This window comes from Pipistrellus kuhlii, unplaced genomic scaffold, assembly GCF_014108245.1.
Source record: "Pipistrellus kuhlii isolate mPipKuh1 unplaced genomic scaffold, mPipKuh1.p scaffold_m20_p_39, whole genome shotgun sequence".
NCBI lineage: Eukaryota > Metazoa > Chordata > Mammalia > Chiroptera > Vespertilionidae > Pipistrellus > Pipistrellus kuhlii.
Genome location: NW_023425539.1, coordinates 3,887,391 through 3,904,076, shown reverse-complemented (window position 1 = coordinate 3,904,076; position 16,686 = coordinate 3,887,391). Strand labels below are relative to the sequence as shown.

Here is a 16,686-nt window from a genome sequence, read left to right as displayed (position 1 = left end):
GGCCGGGGCGGCCTCAGTTCGGAGCTGTGTGTGAGACAGCATTCTGTGAACATTCACAGGGTGACTGGGGTCAGTGCACCTCCGCTGCCAGCTTTCCCCCCTCGTCACTGGATCTCCTAGTTGCGCCTGCCTTCCTCTCCTGGTGTGGTCCCTATTTCAGAAAACGCGTGCCTGGCCCTGAGTGTGGCCCCACCTCTCTGTGCCTGCCCCTCAGGCTTACCTGTTGAGTGCTCCTGTCTTTATCACTATGAACCTGCAAACTCTGTGCCTGATTCACTCCGTGTGTCCTTGACTGTTCCTTCATCAGTTGGGGGCTTACTTGCCAGGCGTCTGAGTTTATGTGGCTGTACCTGTCCTTCTTTGACTTGGTGCATGTACCTGCCTCAGCCTGTGCTCACCTTCCATGTGCCCTCTCCATCTCCTCCACTGCCGGGCCAAGAGGCCCTCAGACTTGGCGTGGCGTGTCTCGATAACCCCAGACCCACAGCTACAGTGGCGGAGCCAGAGGCGGGAGGCAGGGTAGGCAAAAATGACTATTTCTTAACACGTATTTCTCTCTCAGTGTCTTGTATAGAGCCTCTAAGTCAACTGATATAGATATAATTGACTTGTCACTTCATATTCCTTGCCCTTAAAAATAAGGGTTCTTTTCTGATTTGTAAGAACTCTGTTATAGACATTTAAAATATAAAAATAAATGTGTATATATCTTTATTGATTTCAGGGAGGAAGTGGAGGGAGAGATAGAAATATTAATGATGACAGAGAATCATTGCTCTGCTGCCTCAGGGATCAAGCCTGCAATTCGGGTATATGCCCTGACCAGGAATCAAAATGTGATTTCCTGGTTCATAGGTCAGTGCTCAACCACTGAGCCACTACAGCCAGACTGTGTTATAGACATTAACTGTCATCACATTGTATTTTTTAGGATCTATTTTTTTGTCCATTGGCTTTAGTTTTTAAAATGTTTTGATTTTTAGAAAGAGAGGAAGGGAGAGGGATAGAGATAAAAACATCAATGAGAAAAAAACATCAACATCATTCAGCTTCCTTCTGCAAAGCCCCTGCTGGAGATTGAGTCCGAAACCTGGGTATGTGCCCTGACAAGGATTCAAATCAGTGACCTCTTACTTTCTGGGTCAATGCTCAATGCTGAGCCACACCAGCTGGGCTGTCCATTGGCTTTATTAATGCAATCTTGAGTCATACAAAGATCCAACTTATGTGGTCACAAAGTTTATTTTTCCTTCCAGAGCATCTGGATTTCTTGAGTGATTCATTCATCAACTTTGTATGTAAATGTTTTCCTTTTTTTTTTTAAAGTGTTTTCATTTTCTTTCTTGGTTTAGTTATCTCCTCTAGACCCTGATTATAAGTCTAGTCTCCCAAATGTTCTTGAGATTCTTAATGTTTTGATGTTCACATTTAAAGCCTTAATGTATTTGGAATTAAGTTCTGTAGGGATCCAATTATTTAAAAACAACTGTTGCCGAAACCAATAAAATATATTAAAATAAATAAATAAATAAATAAAAACTGGATCATCAAGGTGGTCATACTGAGTTGGCAATGGAGGAGATGCTCAGGTTCCCAGATGGGCCCCAGTCTATAGTAGAGGGGTTCAAGCAAGTCCAGGGTAGACCAGATAGGACTCCAGGTTACAGTCAAAGTCCTTGAACAGCATGGACTCTGATGGACTAGGCTGGGTAGCTTGAGTCTCCAAGACAAAGTTCACTGGCTGTTTCTGTAGGAGCTCTGGGTCAAAGGTCACACCCCGAAAGAAAGGGTGGACCTGGAAGTGATGCAAATGATGTAGACGCTGGAGGGGATTCTGGCATAAGAGCTGAAGGGAAACAGAGCAACAAGGAATAGGGACTGGGATGGGAAAGGGGCTGTTAACAGAGAAGCTAAAAGGGGAAAGAGAAGTTCCTGGAGCTGTGGAGGGCAGAAAAAAGAACCCTAAAGAGGAAGGGACTTATAAAAGAGGGAGACAGGCTAATTTGGGGGCAAAGGCAGGAATAAAGGAACTGTATTGGTAAGAAAGCAGCACTGGCCCACTCTCTCAGAAGTGACCTGTTATGGATGGCTAGGATATTTGGAGGAACAGGAACTCAGGAATGAAATTTGAAATGCTGGTTAGAGGGCAAGTAGTGACATATTACTGAGTTGAAGTCAGCCATCTGCCCCACCTTCCCCCCAAATAATTACAGGAATGGGAAATGCCACTTCAATGATAGGGAAAGGAGAGAGTGAATGGTTAGTTTGGTAGTCAAAAAGGAAAGCAGTGTTCATCCTTACCTCGTGGAGCAGAAGTGAGAGCCCCTGGTTAAGAGAAGCTGGGATCTCAGAGTCATTGTGGGTCACACTTGCCAGCATGGCCACATGATCTCTCTCTGCGGCCACTGGGAACTAAGTTGAGGGGTGGGAGGGTGTCATTTCTTAGTAAGAAAAAGGCAAGGTTTCCTAAGGTCTTCCTTCTTCCCACCACTGGGCAAAACTCCTCTTTTCTGCCCATTCTCTCACCTCTCCAGTTGCCAGAGAGAAAAGCAAAACACCCAGGGACCACCAATCAGCAGCATGGTTGTAAGGCCCTCCTCTAAGGACCTCTGGGGCTACAGATTTGAAAGATACTTGTCATTGACATCTGTTGGCTATCCTCTTGCCCAATACTTATCCACCTGCTTTGGCCTTTTTCTTACCCATGTATTGAAGAGTGCCACAAATAGTATAGGCTCGAGCTCCCTGGGGCAGGTGGCGGGACAAACCAAAGTCTGTCAGTTTCAGATGACCTATATAAAAGATAATGCAACAGCACCACTCTGTTCCATCCCTCGCCAGCCCTGGCTCATTCCCAAACTTGAAGTAACTCACATTCCAGGGCTAGAAAAAGAAAAGGATTTACCTCGTTTATCCAGGAGGATATTCTCCATCTGAAAAAAATCGCAGATAAGAAAGTATTAGTCATCTTATTCATTTCAACTCTCTTTCATCATGTATACCCCCCAACTGAAAAAGATGCCCTACTCAACATTCAGGTCTATACATGGAAGGTCCTTGCCCAAATCCTTAGCACCCATGAGTGTCCCAAGATGAGCTGTTCTCAGCTCCCCCATGCCTTCTTGGATCTGTGGAACTTACTCAGGCACCTCCTCAGACCAAGAAAAGAAAAGCACTTAACTCTTACCTTCACATCCCGATGGATGATGCCCAAGTCATGGAGATAGCCTGTGGAAGACAGCAAGCAGGCAGTATGCTGAAGCACTCCTGTCCTTTCCAATTTCTCTGGTAGCCCCACCCCATCCCTATCCCCGTTCCTTCATCTCTAGCATTAATATAAATATTTTTTTTGTCCCCCATTCAATTAATTCTTCCCTCATTTCCAATACCACTCCCATTTCACTTACACAGCACCAGGACCAGTTCAGCAGCAAAGAGGCGGATGGAAGCCTCAGCAAAGCAGCCAACAGCGGACCACAGGGAGTACAGATCTGTGCTACAGTAGCTGCACACTGCAAAGTACCAGAAGTCTAGGCAATATTTGAGGGCTACTGGGCCTGGGCTCAAGGCATCATAGGCCTCCTGCCCAACCTGATGCCACGTGCTATATGCTCCCTCTCCCTTTGGGAGAGAAGTGCTGTAAGAAAGGGAACAGAGCAAAGGCAGAACAAGCCAAAGGGATATGGAGAGAATGGTAGAGGGTCCTTGGGAATGAGGAGAGAGACCACTCACTAATGAAGAGATGCCGTTTTCCCTGCCAGCTGTCTCCCAAACCATGTACAAAAGGATGGTTGATCTGTCGCTATGGACAAAGAAAACAGGAAATTAGGGGAAAACAAGATAACTGAGGATCAAGGCAACCAAGAAGTCAATATACCTACATGTGCAGAAAGCGAGCTGCTGTCCCACCTCTCAGTTTACTAGTAGGTGAACTAAATTGGGGCTGTCTGCCTGGTAATCCAGGAACCAGCATAATACTAAGGAACGCACTGGGACATGCTGGAGAGATTTCCCTGGCACCACAGGCTGAGGTGATGCCCAATATGAGGCTGAGCTCACCCAGGAGGGGCAGCAATGCTGGAGGAAGCTGCTGCTGCTGTGTCCTCCCTCCATGCTTCCCTTTCCAGCACAAGGAGGAAGAGGGGGAGGAGAGGGAGATAGAGAGGAGAAAGATTTTACTATGCATTTTACTGTAGGCCAACAGAAGTTGGGGATAAAGGTAACTGTGTCAGCAAATCTTGGTGACAACACAACAAATGCTTCTTCAGAAGAGACTATTCCCTCTAAAGACACTGTGGGGTGTCTCAGCAACCCATGATAGCAGTAACATGACAGAGAAAAGGGTGGCATCTGAGCTCCCCCAGGATGTGCCAGGTACAGAGTACAGTGTATCAGTGCCTCTGTAATGGAGGAAATGCTCCCCCTTTTGTAGTAAAAGCTGAATGTCACCTAAAATTTTCAAGTATATGTTCATTCATCCTGCTTCCTCACGTATCATCCCTGACTGCTAAATTGTCACCTAACATTTGTCAAATTCATCATAATCTTCATTTTCAAGTTTGTTTAGCTGTTTTTGTCTAATGGACATATTTGTGTATTTTATCACCAAACTAAAATGGGGGCAGATATTTTAGTTTTAAGTACTTACAAACTAATTACTCAGTGTTGAACGATTTGACATTCCAATTCTTTATATGCTAACAAATTAATTGCATGTCTGCATGTGCTCATGTAGTTTTTCTTTAATATTTCAAATCATAATATAGAAAACCATTGTCATAAAATTCTTTGCAAGATATATTTGACATAAAATTTTGTTAATCAGTAATTCATATTTTAAGCTTAAAGTTAAAATTATTCTCAAAATGTTATTACATTAAGAGTGTCATTATGTTTTTCTTTTTGCATTTTTTAAAAATGAAAAAAAAATTGATATAGGAGCTATATGTCTTTTATTCAGATGAGCAAAACAATATAAACACTGGTGAGTCCACTAAAAATTAAGAATTATAGTTAACTAGAGGCCCAGTGCATGAATTCATGCACAGGTGGGATCTGACTGGCCCACCCTGATGGGGGCCCATCTGGCTGGGCCGGCTGCAGGGAGGGGCCACGGGTGGTTGGCCTGCTGGCTCTGCCCCCGATTGGGGTGTTGGGGGCCAATCATCGGAGGTGAGGTTGGCCAGAGGGAGGGGGAGGGGGAATTGATCAGAGCCCAGATTAGGCTGGTTGGCTGCCACAGTGTGCATCATAGCCACTGGTGGTTCTGGTCCTTCTGGTCCTGCCATTCTGGTCGCTGGCTTTTATATATATAGATAACCTTAATGGAAATCCTAAAAGATTTTTTCTACATATTATAAAAATATTATATAATTATTTTCTCTCTCCAGGACCTTTCCTTTATTTTAGTTATTCTGGTAAGAATGTAGGGATATCTTATTCTGATTTGAACTTACAGTTGCCTGGTGCTAAGGATATTAAGCACCTTTTCATGTGTAAGTATGTATGTATACACATACATACAGGTCACTTGGATATCTGCTTTTGTGAAGTGCCTGTGAGCTCCTTTCTTCATTTTCTATTAACTGGTTTCTTTTTTGTTTGTGGTTGTTTCATGGGTAAGGGTAAATCCAGTCCCTTTACTCTGTCTTTACTAGAAGCATTAGTTCCTACATTGATTTAAAATAAATATATATATATATATATATATATATATATATATATAATTTTTTTTTTTTTTTACAAAGAAGGGATAGAGAGAGTTAGAAACATTGATGAGAAACATCAATCAGCTGCCTCCTGCACACCCCCTACTGGGGATGTGCCCGCAACCAAGGTACAGTACATGCCCTTGACCGGAATTGAATCTGGGACCCTTCAGTCCACAGGCTGATGCTCTATCCACTAAGTCAAACTGATTAGGGCCTACATTGATTTTTTTAAAGTGTAAAACCCAACCTCATATTCCTAGAATACAACTTGGTTGTGATATATTTTCATTATTTATTGTTTATTAATATTTTGTTTATAATTTTTGTATCTACTTTCATGAGTGAGATTGACTTATAGTTTTCCATCTCTGATAATGTCCATGCCAGGCTTATACTGGCTTCAGAAAATGAGTGGGAAAAGTTCCCAACCACAAACAAACAAAGGACTTAGACTAACTCTGCTGATACCGTTTCCCCGAAAATAAGACAGTATCTTATATTAATTTTTGCTCCCAAAGATGCGCTAGGTCTTATTTTCAGGGGATGTCTTATTTTTCCATAAAGAAGAATACGGTACACATTTATCATTAAATGAAAATAAAGGAAATTTATTACCTCTATACGGTACGGTAGTACGGTAGTTGTTAACACGAACCAGACAAACTGTGAATCCTACAGTATCAAGAATTTACTCATTTATTCAATGACAATCATGTCATCATCTTCTGGAATATCATCATAACAATCCAATTCCTGAATTTCCTGGTGAATTTCTTGTGACTCCATTTCTTTCAGAATCAGTGGACCAAATCTCTCATGTTTAGCCTAGGAGGGGCCTTATTTTCGTGGGGATGCCTTATATTTCACTCAGAAGGAAACCTGTAAGTAGGTCTTATTTTCGAGGAAACACGGTAGCTACTTTTTCCAGGATCTACTTGGTTGAATCCAAGGGAGGGGCAGAACCAGGAATACCAGGACAGTTGGACAAGAGAGGTGCTTTCTCCACCATAGTTCTTACTAGGATCCTTTCCAGGGCTCTGTGCCTACCTGGATGCTAACCTCCTCTTTGCACTGCCTCAGGATGTCCTTCTGGAGGACCTTGACCTTGGGCACCACCTATAAAAGGATAGAAATGATGACTCCTAGAGGGAAATAGTGCTATTGAATTATTTATTCCTCCCAACCTTTCTGGAACCAAAATGAGGCAGGGATTAGAAAATAATGTGGAAGAATATCTAGGTCCCTACCTTCACTGCAAATACTGCTTTCTGGCCACAGTCTAGCACCTTGAAGACAGTTCCAAAGGAACCTTTAGCCACAAGGCCTAAAACCTGTACAGAAAAATGGAGAACAGGGGAATTGAGATTCTGGTTGTTTCCAAATTTCTCACCAAGACTGAGACCCCTTCCAGTGATTCCATTTGACCTACCTTCAGCTGCTGATGCCCTCTAAGGGGCCTAATGGGAAACTCCGGCAGAAAGAGGTTGATGAACTGAGGCACTGGCCATGCAGACAGAGGCTTCTCTACTAGCCGTGAAGCTGGCTCCTGATGTTGGCACTGATGCCCCCGTAGTCCCCACCGTTCTTCCAGGCCTGACCTGGTGGTTCCCACACCTGACCAGAGGCTCTTCCAGCCTCGGACCCAGGGGCCCTGGATGTTGCTACCTTGCTGAGAACCAAGGAAGCCATTCTAAACCTTCTGCCTCCCTGCGGCATTACAGGTTCTGCCCATCTCAGCAGATGCTCTCTCTAATCTCAACCCTAGAGATATAATTTTGAGACCAGGCAAAATCACCACTACTACTCTTGCTTGGGACCAAGTAAGGTCGAGATTTCCTGATTATAATTCAAATCATCTAGGAAAGTAGTATTTGGACATTTTCCCCACGAGGCATCGAAGATTCAGCCTGCCCCTCCCAGTATGGAGGAATACTTTCACGGTATAGCCTCCCCCCCTCCCCCCCTCAGGGGAGGGGCATACTAACATTCGCCACATCAGCCTCAAGCCGATTTCCTTCACCTCCCCTAAACAGGCTGCCAGAGCCCCACAGCCTACCTTATTAGGAAGAGCCACCTGGGCATGTTGCCCCTGTCGACAGTTAATTGTTCCCATTCCCAGCCTCTGCCTCTCTCCTTTCACTAAATCTGCTGTCCCAGTTACATAAGCAGTTCCTCCCCCCATGCTGCATTACACATGAGCCCCGCCTCTTACTTGCTGTTCATAACTAGAGATGCAAGTGATACAACCAAACCTCACCTTTATCCCCAAATCCTATCATCCCTGGTTAAGAAGAGGTTTATAACCAGAACTAAAATGTGCAGAGAACTACCAGCATAGAGCCAGTGTCACACCAGAGCTGGGATGGGAAATATCTGTGATACATTATTAGGCAGGAGGGAAGAAGCCAACCTCTCACAAGAGTGGCAGCTAGAGGATGTGTCTTAGGTTGATGGGGAGGGAAGGATACATACAGGTTAAATCCATGCACTCAACACAATAAAACAAAAACAAACAAAACAAAAACACAGAAAAAAAACAGCATCAAATTTAAAATATATTTTTTTCTCTTTAAATCATTTTCTTACCATTCTCCAGAGCATACCCCAGAGGGGACCTATGGCCAGCCCTGGCTTCTGTTGTCATTTCCCCAAGTGACCTTGGCATAAATTGGGGGAGGGGCTGATTCCCCCCATAACACTAATACCTCTTTTATACAAGGCAGTGGAATGAGGGACAGATCAGCCCTCTGGCACCCCCCCCCCCCAACTTTCTGGCACATGGGAAGAGCAGTTACATTTAGAGAAATATATATATATATATATATTTATATATGTCTATTTATAAAAATTTATCACACTTGATCAGAACTGTCCCCCATCCCGTCAGCTGACCCCAAAGGAACCAGATCCTAGTCCTGGGGCCATTCCCTGGGTCTTGCTCTCTTGACGCCTCTCTGGCCCTCGGCCAGCTGATCAGTGTGAGGTAGTACTCAGCATTATTACCCACCATACTCTGCAGAGAACAGGTCAGCTGCTAAAGAGCAGTGTCTTTCTCTGCAGTACCCTGTGGGCTCCTACCCCAACAAGTCCTGGTGGATAAAGGGAAGTGCCTCCCACCCCACAAGTCCCTGGGTCCTGAGTCAGAGTCAGATCCTGTATTGCAGCCATTCTTGAATTGCCGGGTCACTTGCGCCTGCCAAAAATGGACTTCTTGCCAGGGTTCTTGTTGCCCACACTTAAACCGATGAGGAGCCGCGCTTTCTCCTCTTCTTCCTGCTGTTGCATGTTGAGGTCTGATTTAGTTTCTAGCTTTCCCCGGACCTCTGACCCTGTTGCAGGCTTCAGCCTTAGCTTCTCTTTGATTACCTGATAGGTCAGAGAGGAGTAAAAGGGAAGGTAAATATTAGTGGGACAGACAAAATAAGTCATACTGACTCAATCAATCAAGATTTATTAAATTTATACACATGCACAATGGAGTCCTTCAAATCCTAAAATGATCTCTGCTTTCAAGAAGCTTACAGTCTAATTAGAGCCATTCTAAACCTGAGTTTGTGTCAGCTCTCAGTTTCCTAAGAAGTCAATAGTTAACATATGAAACCATAAACATTCAATTTAATCTTCTGAACAAAGTCATGGAGAGAGCAGGGATAAAAGTTGTTCACTTTATCCACCTGTCCCATCCCAAGGCTGCTTGTTAATACACACTACAAAAAAAGAAAACAAAAAACAAACAAAAAAACACTACAATGAAATGCTCCTGAGCAAAGGATCTGCTTTCCAGATCCTGCTAACCAAACAGCCATGAATTCTGCCGGGATACCTGGGCAACCAGGGCTTTGCGGCTGTCCCTTTTGACGGCCATGGCAAAGTCTAGCCATGTCCATGTGTTGTTGTGGTACTCCAGACAGGGCAGCACCAGGTTGAGGTCACCCCAGTCCACACTGTTCTTCTCACCCTGCAAGAATGGGGAGGGAAGAGAAAGAGGAAGGGAAAACATCATATGCCACTTTTAGTCCAAGCTAATACTTAAATCCAAGTCTAATACCTTCCCATATAGCAGCAAACTATTGATTCCCCCTTATCTCAGGCTGACAATGGAAGCAAGCAACACAGATTAATCACCAATGGCCCAACTTCATAAGCTAGACTATCTCCCTGTCTTTAATGATGATCTTATCTGGTTCCCTTCCCACCCTGTTCTAGAAAGTGCTGGAGAGGAGCAGACCTTGTAGCTGACACACAGTGGAACCTGTGGAATCTTTATATAGATGAAGGAATTGTTCATGGCAGCTCGTTCTTTCATCTTGTCAATATCATCCACAGGGTGCTAGGAAAGGCAAGAAAGGAGTGTGAGCCCCTGAAACCATCTGAAGAAATTTAGGACCCCCAAACATCTCCCTCTCCTTCCATCCCTGGAGTAAATTCAAAGGCAACAGAAGAAATCCCCAGCCAAGCTTAATGGAAATCCTAGGACTTCCATTTTTCTATCATCAGGGGCATGGCCAATACCTCTGGGGCTTTGCGAAATGACCTTCTGACACCAGAACTCCGATTCAAGCCCTGTGCCACACCCTTCCCAGGGCCCAGTGCTGCTGCATCATCTGTTGCAATCAGCTGCCGAGGCTTCACCACTGGTATTCCTATGAAAAAGCAAGCACATCAGCTGTTGCCTTCTTTCTGGAGCTTCAGCTCTCTCTGAGGCTGCTAGGCTACCCCAGTCTTCTGGAGCACCACCGTAAAAGTTCTCACCAGTAGTCACCAGTTTGGACTTATCTTCCTCATCACCAACCTCATCATCTTCCACATTTCGACCAGGAAAGAAAAAGCCCATTATTCTATGGAAGAACTGGTGTGTCAGCTGGATGGTGAGAGGCACCACATTTACCTAAAGAGGAAAAAGGCTGAAGAAGCAATTAAGTTCAGACATCATCCCTCAGTTTACCTACCCCTAACAGCATAATACAATGCACAGATAGCTTTTGACTGCCCTTTATTCCTGGATCTCCAAAGGACTATCTACTAACCTCAAAGTGCTCCTTAACAGATATACCCCCAACAGGGGGCCGGACTTTGCTGAACAGACGGAGAGCCAGCTGTCGCCCAGACTGGCAGGAGCTCTGGGGCCTCAGGACTACCTGTAGGATAGAATGACAAATCAGCCCACAAATCCTCTGCGGACTAAAAGGAGAAGCAATAGTCTTGCTAAGATAAGCAAACTTTTACCATTTCAGATCACCACACTGTTTCCCATAGTGGGTTTATGTGGAAGGGCCATTACAAAAGGCCCGTGTTAGAAAGTATGTGAATGGGCTAGGAATGGGGAAATAAGACTTGCCTTGTAGACAGCATTGGGAAGGAGGTTGTTCATAGTGAACCAGCCCAACTCCAGAAGATGTTCTGCTGTATCATCAGATTTATTCACCTATAAAGAAAGATTATCCTCCCAATCCACTATAATAAGCCTTTTCTCAGGAGCTTGCTAGAGAATTGCTACATAACGTATTTGTTTTCAGGTTCTCCATATGCCTAATCCCAACCTTTAATATCTCTTTTGAAATCAAATAATCCTGTTTTTCATGGGACCTACTGGCCAGGGCACTAAATACCAGTAGTATTCCCAGTCACTATGACATTCAAAAATAGTCTCATTCATTCCCAAACATCCTGGAAAGGGACAGGGTCGGGGAGAAATGAACAATGTCTTCTCCTCTATGCCATGGGTAATTGCAGGAAGCTGAATGCCAGTACAGAATTAAGGTTCTATTTCAAGCAGTATTTAGAATACCTCCCTCTGGGCCACATTTCTAGGGATAATCTTATTCACTGAGGGAAACATTTGACCACTCTCATCTATAATTGCATGTATCTAAGGGGAACTCTGCTCATGTTTCATTAGTAACCTTTAATAACATCATATTAATCCTAATATGCAAATTGACCAAATGGTGGAACAACACGCACTGACCACCAGGGGGCAGACACTCAGTGCAGGAGCTGCCCCATGGTGGTCAGGTCAGTGCACTCCCACAGGGGGAGCACCACTCTGCCAGAAGCCAGGCTCACGGCTGGCGAGAACAGCAGCAGTTGCAGAAGCCTCTCCTGCCTCCCCAGCAGTGCTAAGGACCCCTGGGGGATGTCCAACTGCTGGCTTAGGTGAGGGCTTAGGCAAAGGGTCCTGGGCTGTGAGAGGATGCAGGCTGGGTTCAGGGACCCCCACACTCAGGCCTCTAGTAGTTATATAAAAACTAGCTCCTTTTTGTTTCTCTTTTTGTGAGTTAGACTCCTAAGATAGGCCAGTGTCTCTCAATACAGCTGCCTTAGTATGATTGTATATACCCAATACCTTGCTATAGAGAAACCGCTGCAGTTCCAGTTCAGCAATTCCTAGCTGTCCATCTTCCTCTGTCAGGCGCCAACGTGCCTGAGCAAAGTAGAACTCAGTGCGACGAACCACGCTCACATCTTCCTGCTGCTTTCGCAGCTCCATCTTGTTGGCCTGCTGCAACTGGAAATCCTTAAAACACCTATAAATGGACAGGAGGATCAAAGCCAATACAGGCAATAGCATTTGGGTTGGGGGTGGGATGGAATGATGCATGATATAATCTACTCTGGAACAGCTATCCTCTACTTTTTTTTTTTTTTCAAAGTATCGCTTCTCACATCCTGCCATAGGAATGCAAATCCATCTTTCAGTTCTACAGATTCTTCTTTCTTTTTTTTCTTTTTTTAAAAATATATTTTATTGATTTTCCCCAGAGAGGAAGGGAAAGAGATAGTTAGAAACATCGATGAGAGAGAAACATCAATCAGCTGCCTCCTGCACACTCACTACTGGGGATGTGCCCACAACCAAAGTACTGTACATGTCCTTGACCAGAATCGAACCTGGGGCCTTTCAGTCCGCAGGCTGATGCTCTATCCACTGAACCAAACCAGTTTCAGCAGTTCTACAGCTTCTTGATAAAGTAATCTCTTTGCATTAATGACCCATATGATTCTATCTATAATTGTGTTCCTTTCTAATCACTTAAAGACATTTTATTTTCAGCTCAGCCGCACAGTGTTAAGACCACAAAAGTGATCTTTCCCAACTAGCCTTTTTCTCCTTTCCCAGTAGGTACTCTATTGATGATCCAAAGGAAGGGTTCTCTTGTTCTCAACCTCTTGGCGAAGTGAAGTAAGGCTTATCAGGAAGAGATGCCTGAATCTACTACATCAGCCTTTGATAATACTCACTAGATGTAAAGACTATCATCAGAATATGGGCAAAGAGAAATCGATTCCAGCTGGGGAAGTGGAAAAAGGCAGAAAAGTATGCTGTTTCACCTGATGAGGATATTAAGCTCTTCACTTTCAAGCTGTAAATTGGCCTTCTCCTGGTTGAGCTGCAACTGAAGCTTTTGGTTCAGGTCAAGAAGGTTCTCATTCTTGCTGTCATCCTGCAAAGACTAGGGAGCCAGGACAGTAGAAACTGAGAGAAGATCTCCCTCATCTTAGGAGGCCTCCCTGTCCTCAGACTGCCCGGTGATTACCTTCATGATAGAATACATCTGCTTTTCCAACTGCCGTATCTGGGCCACATGCTGCCGCACGGCCTCCTGCAAATGTAATATGCTGCTGCGCTGCTCCTCAGGATTGCTAGATATCTCGAGCTGGAACCTGACCCGCTGTTTCTTCTCACTATGCTCCTAAAGGAAAAGAAAGGAAATGAACAAGATTTTCTGACAGACAAGTCTTGAAGTAAACTGAAATAGAGAAATGAAAATAAATGAGGATCTCCTCTGGAAAGCTCCCCTTTACCTATTATCATTATTAGTAGCAAGAGTAAGGGGTAGGCCAATGCAGAAGATCTGGTAATGTATATTTCACAATAAGCCAATCCCATAGGGTAGGGATGGTGGGAGTGGGGAGCAGTTACTGTTCTTAGAGGTATTTAAATGACTGAATAGAGAACTGACCAAGAAAGACAAGTAAACAAGCTCCACATGAGTCTCAGGGGCACTCAGACTATTTCCTAGATTAGTGAAACTTCAACTGCTGCTATTGACTAATAGATGCTGTACCAAACACAAGGCCCTTTTTCAGTCTGAAACATGGCTTTTCTTTTCTTTTTTAATTTTAAATATGTTTTTATTGATTTGGGAGAAGACAGGAGAGAAACATCAATGATAGAATCATTGATTGGCTGCCTCCTGCATGCTCCCTACTGGGGATCAAGCCTGCAACCCTGGCAGGTGCCCTTGACCAGAATCGAAACTGGGACCCTTCTGTTCACAGGCCAACACTCCATCCACTGAGCCAAACTGGCTAGGGTGTTCATGGCTTTTCTTAATGGAATCTAAATAAAGTACAAGGTCTGAGTGTTCCTGTGAAGATAACTGGCATTCTACAAGGGCCCATGCTTACCTTCCGTTTGGGTTCTACATGGAGCAGCAGGTTGTTGACAATATCCAGGATCATGGCATACTGAGCTGGATTGGTGGAGATTTCCAGCTCATGATGGATGAGGGTGAAGGTATCCACAGCCCCTAAGTAATTGTTAGCAGCTAAATAAGAGGCTCAAGTTTCTCCTTAAATATATACCCATGTCCTAAACCATTTGGAACCACTTCTGTTAACCCCATAGAAGGGCCTGGTGAGAAATGCTCATGGGTAGAAACATCTTTGCTTATTTCAAAATAAAAAAATATCCATTCTTCCCAGTTCCCTCCAAGAACACAGGTTATTCTCTCATAGAAGAATTTACAAAATGTAAACCAAAATGAAATGTTAATGTCCAGTACAGAGTAAGACTTTTAATAACACATTGCCTCAAAACCTCAAATAACTGTTTTCATAAGTTCCTTAGTACCCTCCTAAAAGCATTTCCAGCCCTGAATACCTACCTTCATGCTTCTTTAGGAGATCTTCCTTTTCCTGTTTCTCATGAACCTCAGGTGGCTTAATCTGAGTTGCCAGTTCAGGATCAATATCATGGCTGTAACTAATATAGTACATTCGACAGTTGCAGCGTGAAATGATCCGTTGGACTTGCTGGGCTTGTTGTGCCTCAGCTGGTTGGTTCCAATCTGAGAAGAGGTGGAAAAGAGAAGGAGAAAGACATTCTCAACAGAGGTATTGGAAGAGCCCCCCAGCTAGCTATATGTGATGTCTAGGGAACTCCATATACTTGCTTTCAATCTAGCCTAACACAAAATGGTCCTACTACAGTATTAGGAGTAGGTAAGGAAATCAGTACCCTTTGGGATGCATATCTACTCCTAACCACATAATCATATGATGGGGAAGAGAGGAGAGCTGACCTGTGGTGGTGGTAACCATGCCTCCCACTGCCTGCCCGCTCTCCATCAGCTCTTGCACAGAGTCCAGACTGCGTTCCCGGTGCTCCTCGATATTCTTCACCTGAAGACAGAGAGACATGCACCTTTCACTCCTGGGAATCAGTACCTTGTTCTGGCCAACTAGGCTAAGATCTCCATGATATCAAGTAGTTCCACTATGTGGATTTCCACTTCCTGGAATAACTTGAAAGATCTCCCAGTGTAGAAGACATGTTTCTCTCTCTGGACTCTAATCACCCAAATTCTGAATTACATGCACATTTTGCAAGACCCACAGGCCTCAGACCAGAAAAACAAGCTAGGTTAAAATAAAATCATGTCCTACCTCACACCCATTAGGATGGCTAATTATAAAAGTAAATAAAATAAAAATAACAAGTGTTGGCAAGATTGTCCAGAAATTAGAATACTTATGCACCATTGGTGGACATGTAATAGTATAACCACTGTGGAAAACAGTATGGTAGTTCCTCAAAAAATTAAAAATAGAATTCCAATATGATCCAGTAATATACCCAAAAGAATTGAAAGCAGGATCTTGAAGATATATGTATACATTGCTGTTAATCCTCACGCAAAGATACTTTTTCCATTGATTTTCAGGAGTGGAAGGGGGCGGGGGAAAGAAACATAGATTGGCTGCCTCCTATATGCACCCAACTAGGGCCAGGGATTGAACCTGCATGCCAGGTACATGCCCTTGCTTGACTAGGAATCAAACCCAAAACCCTTCGGTGTTCAGGCTGATGCTCGGCTTGAAGGTATAATTGTACACCCATGTCCATAGCAGCATTATTCACAATAGCTAAAAGATGGAAGCAACCCAAGTGTCTATCAGTGGATGAATAAATAAGCAGTATATTGTATTTACGTACAATGGAACAACATTCATCCTTAAAAAGGAAATTCTGACATGCTATAACATGGGTGAATCTTGAGAACAATATACTAAGTGAAATAAACCAGTCACACACACAAAAATACTGTATGACTCCACTTACATGAGGCACTTAAGAGTAGTTAAAATCAAAGGTCAATGGGGAGGGGAGGGGACATATGCAATACTTTAAAAAATAAGGGGGGGAAAAGAGTAGTTAAAATCAGAGACAGAAAGTATAACGGTGGTTGCCAAGGTCTCAGGAAAAGGGAAGGTGAGGAGTTATTAACACATATAGTTTTTTGTTGTTTTTAATCCTCACCTGAGGACATGCTTAGAGAGAGAAAGCTTGGTGGGGAGAAACATTGATGTAAGAGAGAAACATTGATTGATTCCTCCCATATAAGCCCTAATCAGGAATCGAATCCGAAACCCAGGTATGTGTCCGAGAATGAATCAAATGGCAACCTTTTGGTGCACGGTCAAGGTTCAACCAATTGAGCCACTCCAGCCAGGCAATAGGTACTGAGTTTTAGTTTGGAGTTATACAATAGTAAGATATGTACACAGATAATTTAATTTAAAAAAAAAAAGCATTAAAAAAAAAAAAAGAGTTATAAAGATGGATTGTGGCCCTAACCGGTTTAGCTCAGTGGAGAGAGAATCAGCCTGTGTGGACTTAGAGGTCCCAGGTTCAATTCTGGTCAAGGGCATGTGCCTTGGTTGTGGGCACATGCCCAGTGGGGAATGT

The 16,686-nt window shown here is 43.7% G+C and overlaps 2 protein-coding genes across 13 annotated transcripts in view; both read right to left on the bottom strand.

The window, feature by feature from the left end:
* Positions 1-530: 530 nt before the first annotated feature.
* RSKR (ribosomal protein S6 kinase related) lies at positions 531-8,221 on the bottom strand. 5 transcript variants are annotated; one of them, XM_036408749.2, is made up of 12 exons: positions 7,768-8,221; positions 7,141-7,380; positions 6,959-7,042; positions 6,759-6,827; positions 3,733-3,802; positions 3,408-3,512; positions 3,182-3,228; positions 2,906-2,933; positions 2,703-2,792; positions 2,527-2,615; positions 2,302-2,412; positions 531-1,846 (listed from the first exon to the last, which is right to left on the bottom strand). In XM_036408749.2, exons 1-12 carry the CDS (start codon positions 7,891-7,893, stop codon positions 1,625-1,627), a joined length of 1,281 nt encoding a protein of 426 aa, XP_036264642.1. In that variant the 5' UTR covers positions 7,894-8,221; the 3' UTR covers positions 531-1,624. The 5 variants fall into 5 exon arrangements, with proteins under 5 accessions (XP_036264642.1, XP_036264645.1, XP_045427052.1 ...); XM_036408752.2 differs by having other exon boundaries at positions 3,188-3,228; positions 7,768-8,218; XM_045571096.1 differs by lacking the exon at positions 3,408-3,512.
* Positions 8,222-8,253: 32 nt separating this feature from the next.
* The window catches only part of KIAA0100 (KIAA0100 ortholog), a 30,228-nt gene continuing 21,795 nt past the window's right edge, over positions 8,254-16,686 (bottom strand). For 4 of the 8 annotated variants that reach the window (XM_036408721.2, XM_036408717.2, XM_036408720.2 and 1 more), the window contains 13 exons: positions 15,020-15,119; positions 14,603-14,785; positions 14,124-14,245; positions 13,250-13,405; positions 13,044-13,165; positions 12,058-12,238; positions 11,050-11,136; positions 10,739-10,849; positions 10,464-10,599; positions 10,224-10,354; positions 9,940-10,041; positions 9,535-9,669; positions 8,254-9,077 (listed from right to left, as the gene is read on the bottom strand). In XM_036408721.2, the coding sequence (XP_036264614.1) occupies positions 8,895-9,077; positions 9,535-9,669; positions 9,940-10,041; positions 10,224-10,354; positions 10,464-10,599; positions 10,739-10,849; positions 11,050-11,136; positions 12,058-12,238; positions 13,044-13,165; positions 13,250-13,405; positions 14,124-14,245; positions 14,603-14,785; positions 15,020-15,119 (1,749 nt within the window). In that variant the 3' untranslated portion in view covers positions 8,254-8,894. Of the gene's footprint in view, positions 9,078-9,150; positions 9,425-9,461; positions 9,670-9,939; positions 10,042-10,223; positions 10,355-10,463; positions 10,616-10,738; positions 10,850-11,049; positions 11,137-12,057; positions 12,239-13,043; positions 13,166-13,249; positions 13,406-14,123; positions 14,246-14,602; positions 14,786-15,019; positions 15,120-16,686 lie in introns of those variants that run through there. The other 4 variants (XM_036408719.2, XM_036408718.2, XR_004982774.2 and 1 more) reach the window with 4 other exon arrangements.

What these genes read in the sequence shown, in the direction of transcription:
- RSKR (XM_036408749.2), bottom strand. Translation starts at nt 7,893, where the DNA reads ATGGGGGGAGGAACTGCTTATGTAACTGGGACAGCAGATTTAGTGAAA. An exon ending in AGGTGGCTCTTCCTAATAAG is followed by an intron (nt 7,381 to 7,767) that starts GTAGGCTGTGGG and finishes CTTGGTTCTCAG; the next exon opens with CAAGGTAGCAACATCCAGGG. An exon ending in GAGGGCATCAGCAGCTGAAG is followed by an intron (nt 7,043 to 7,140) that starts GTAGGTCAAATG and finishes TTTTCTGTACAG; the next exon opens with GTTTTAGGCCTTGTGGCTAA.